At 40.7% G+C, this 3,221-nt stretch overlaps 1 protein-coding gene across 1 annotated transcript; it reads left to right on the top strand.

Annotated features, from left to right (window-relative positions):
• Positions 1 to 1,583: 1,583 nt before the first annotated feature.
• Positions 1,584 to 3,020, top strand: LOC133032018 (F-box protein SKIP22-like). Its single transcript, XM_061105830.1, has one exon. The coding sequence runs from the start codon at positions 1,584 to 1,586 to the stop codon at positions 3,018 to 3,020; it is 1,437 nt and encodes a 478-aa protein (XP_060961813.1).
• The last annotated feature ends 201 nt before the right edge of the window (positions 3,021 to 3,221 follow it).

The raw sequence follows: 3,221 nt of genomic DNA, 5'->3' as shown, positions 1-3,221 counted from the left end.
ATGTTGATAGGTGATAGAAACACAAAATACTTTCATAACAAAACATCGGCGAGGAAGAAGAAAAATGCTGAGATTATGATGGAAACTACTCAAAAGTTGTGTGTTGAGGAAGAGATTGTTGGTGAAGTGGAGAGATATTTTATAGATATTTTCAAACATCCAACCCGACAAATAACCAAATCCATCGTGGTACAGAAGTTGTTAATTCGCATATTTCGGTGGCTAATAATGAGTGTCTTACAACACCATTTACTCAGGAGGATATTTACCAGGCTGTTATGGCAATTGGCGGCACTAAAGCTTCGGGACCAGATGGTAATCATGCTTTATTTTTTTATAGAGATTTTAGGATATTGTGGGTCAAAGGGTCAACCAAGTATGTCTTGCAATCTTAAATGACGGTACTTCGGTGCAGCAGTTTAATAAGTCAAATGTGGTGTTGATACCTCGTTGCTATTCATGATGCGGAGAAGAATTTGAAACTCCTGAGCATTCTCTTTTTTCCTACTCTGATTTGATTCCTGTGTGGCAGTGGTTGGGGGTGTGGTTGGTGCTCCGTCGTTGTGTACATGGACCAATGCAGGAAATTCTCTTATTTCTCTTTGATAAGCTATCTTGTGAGGCTTTTGAATTGATGATGACAACTCTTTGGTTGCTTTGGTATGATCGAAACTCAGTACGATTTGGTAATAAAAATGAGATTAGATGTTATTCCAGATTTAGCCCATAGTAACCTGTCAGAGTTTAAGGAGTATGGTCGACGGGGTCTTCTTTGGGACTCGGCCTTGCCAACCCATTTGTAAACGGACCTACTTTATGGATACCACCTCTTCCTAATTCCTTTGCTCTAATGACTGATGCTTCGGTGGTTCCAGGGAAGGGCTTTGTTGGATTGGGGGGAGTGGTTCCAGGGAAGGGCTTTGTTGGATTGGGGGACTGATGCTTCAGTGGTTGCAGGTGTGGTTTGGTTGGCGTGGTCCTATGGAATGGTAGGTGATTTTTCTATCAATGTGGCGAAGCTGCTTGTTATTCGTCTGGACCTAACTCTCGCGCATCATTATGGTTTTAGTATCTCCATTATTAATAGTGATTCTACACTAGCAATTGGTTGAATTAATAAACTTCATTTGAATTTTAGTTTGCAGTCAATTTTATTAGATGTTTTTTTATTAGTTATTGTTGTTGTTGGTTCTTGCAGTGCCATTCCGCAATCGACGAATGGTGTTACCTACACACTAACAACTTTTATTACTATACTAAGAAAGTGTGTTTGGACAAATGCTTATTTACGATTTTTAAGTATTTTTGTAATAGTAGATTTATCTTAATGAGTTATGTCTTTTAAATAAATAAATAACAAAATAAATAAAGAATGTCCCTAGAATAGATAGATGAACCAATTTAAAACTATTAGCAATCTCCTTAGCACTTCTCTCAAATTATCACTTCATCTTCTTCTTTATTTTAATTTTATATTACTCATAATAGATTTATTTTATTTTTACCAAACACATAATAAGAGGAAAGAGATAGAAAGAAGCGAGGAACATTTGCGGTGCTAAGCAAGAAAACAGACATCAACCATGAAACTTAGAGTGAGATCCATTGAATCCAAACAGACCATCAGAATCGAGCTCCCTAATGCCTCTTCTCTTCTCCAACTCAAGGACGCCATTGCTCAATCGATTTCCTCAACAACCTCTTCTTCGTCTCTCCGCCTTTCCCTCAACAGGAACGATGAGCTCTTCGCTTCTTCTCCTCACGATTCGCTCCATTCCCTAGGTATCGCATCTGGTGACCTAATTTTCTATTCTATTGTCTTTGAAACACCACTGCCTAATTCGGAGTCTCCTGTGACAATGGAGACCCGAAGAGATCTCGATGTTGGTCACGACGGTACCCTAGGAGCTCCGACTCCCCTGAATCAGGAGACCCAGGTGAGTGATATCGATACTCTTGCTGATGAAACTGATAAGGTAAATGAAGAGGGTTCGAATTTGCAGTTGGATGGAGGAGAAGGCAGTTTCGGGGCTGAGGATATGGAAATTGAGGACGAGTCTGACGGTAGCGTGGGGAGTAAGTTCCCAGAGTCATGTTTCGTAAGGAGGATGAAGAGAGTTTTGAACCAAGGGTTAGGGGAAGATGGTCATGACCACAAGCTAATGGTAGTGGCGGTTCATTCAGTTCTTTTAGAATCTGGTTTTGTTGGGTTCGACTTGGTTTCTGGGACGCCTGTTTATAAATTTTCTGGTCTTGAAAATTGGAAACCTTCCATGGCATTTTCACCTCAGTTTCACTATACCCTGCCTGAGATTCTAGGAAAAAATGAAGACTCTACTTCACAAGTGATTGAAAGAGTTTGTTTAAAGTTTCAGATTATGGGCCGTTTTGTAATTGTATTTGGGTCATTATCTAGTGGCGGTTCAGGGTCAGGAACGTACCGGTTATGTTTGGATGAACACAAATTTGTGCCGAGTATTGGTGCACTATCCCCCGATCGTGATTCTGAAAGAAAAGTTTACGAATTTTGGAAAATTGTTAAGGACAAGCTTGTATCACCTCTGTTGATTGATCTTTGCGCAAAGGCAGGGTTGCCCTCACCGCCATGTTTCATGCGTCTCCCGTCTGAACTTCAAATGAAAATTTTGGAATTGCTTCCGGCTGCCCAAATCGCCAAAATGGGTTGTGTAAGCAAGGAACTGCAGTACTTGTCAAGCAACAATGATTTGTGGAAGATTAAGTTTAAGGAGGAGTTTGGAAATGAGAGAGAAGCCTTTGATTGGAAGAGTGCTTTTGCCCATGAGAGACGGAAGAAAGAAGAGAGGAGGAGAGTGTCTTCCCTTTTGGTTAGGAGGAGAGATCCTAACCCTTACCCGTTCGTTGGTGGAGATTATGACCGTTTCCCGGCTCTAGTTTGGCCTCCCGGCCCTCATCGGCCTTTTTTTGGGAGATCAGGTGGAGTTCCCACCAGGAGGAGGAACTTTTCGCCGAATTGCAATTTGGGAGGATTCTTGGGCTAAGCTAGTTCGCTTTGAGTTTCATCTCCTCATGGACTGTTTATACATCTTGTTTCTCTGTTCAATAGTTAGGATTAATCAGACGTTTCTGGGTTGAACAAAAGAACTAGTTGCTTTTCGTTTGTATGTTTACTTTTGTCTATATATAAAAGGGTGTTTTTGTTGCAAGCTCTTGCTCAAATAAAAGTTGTAGCAAAGGTTTTA

The sequence above is a fragment of the Cannabis sativa genome, chromosome X (assembly GCF_029168945.1).
Source record: "Cannabis sativa cultivar Pink pepper isolate KNU-18-1 chromosome X, ASM2916894v1, whole genome shotgun sequence".
Taxonomy (NCBI): Eukaryota; Viridiplantae; Streptophyta; class Magnoliopsida; order Rosales; family Cannabaceae; genus Cannabis; species Cannabis sativa.
The sequence above is the reverse complement of the archived record's forward strand: the minus strand, read 5'-3'. Positions and strand labels throughout refer to the sequence as shown.

Coding starts and splice junctions, on each gene's coding strand:
- LOC133032018 (XM_061105830.1), top strand. CDS start 1,584: ATGAAACTTAGAGTGAGATCCATTGAATCCAAACAGACCATCAGAATC.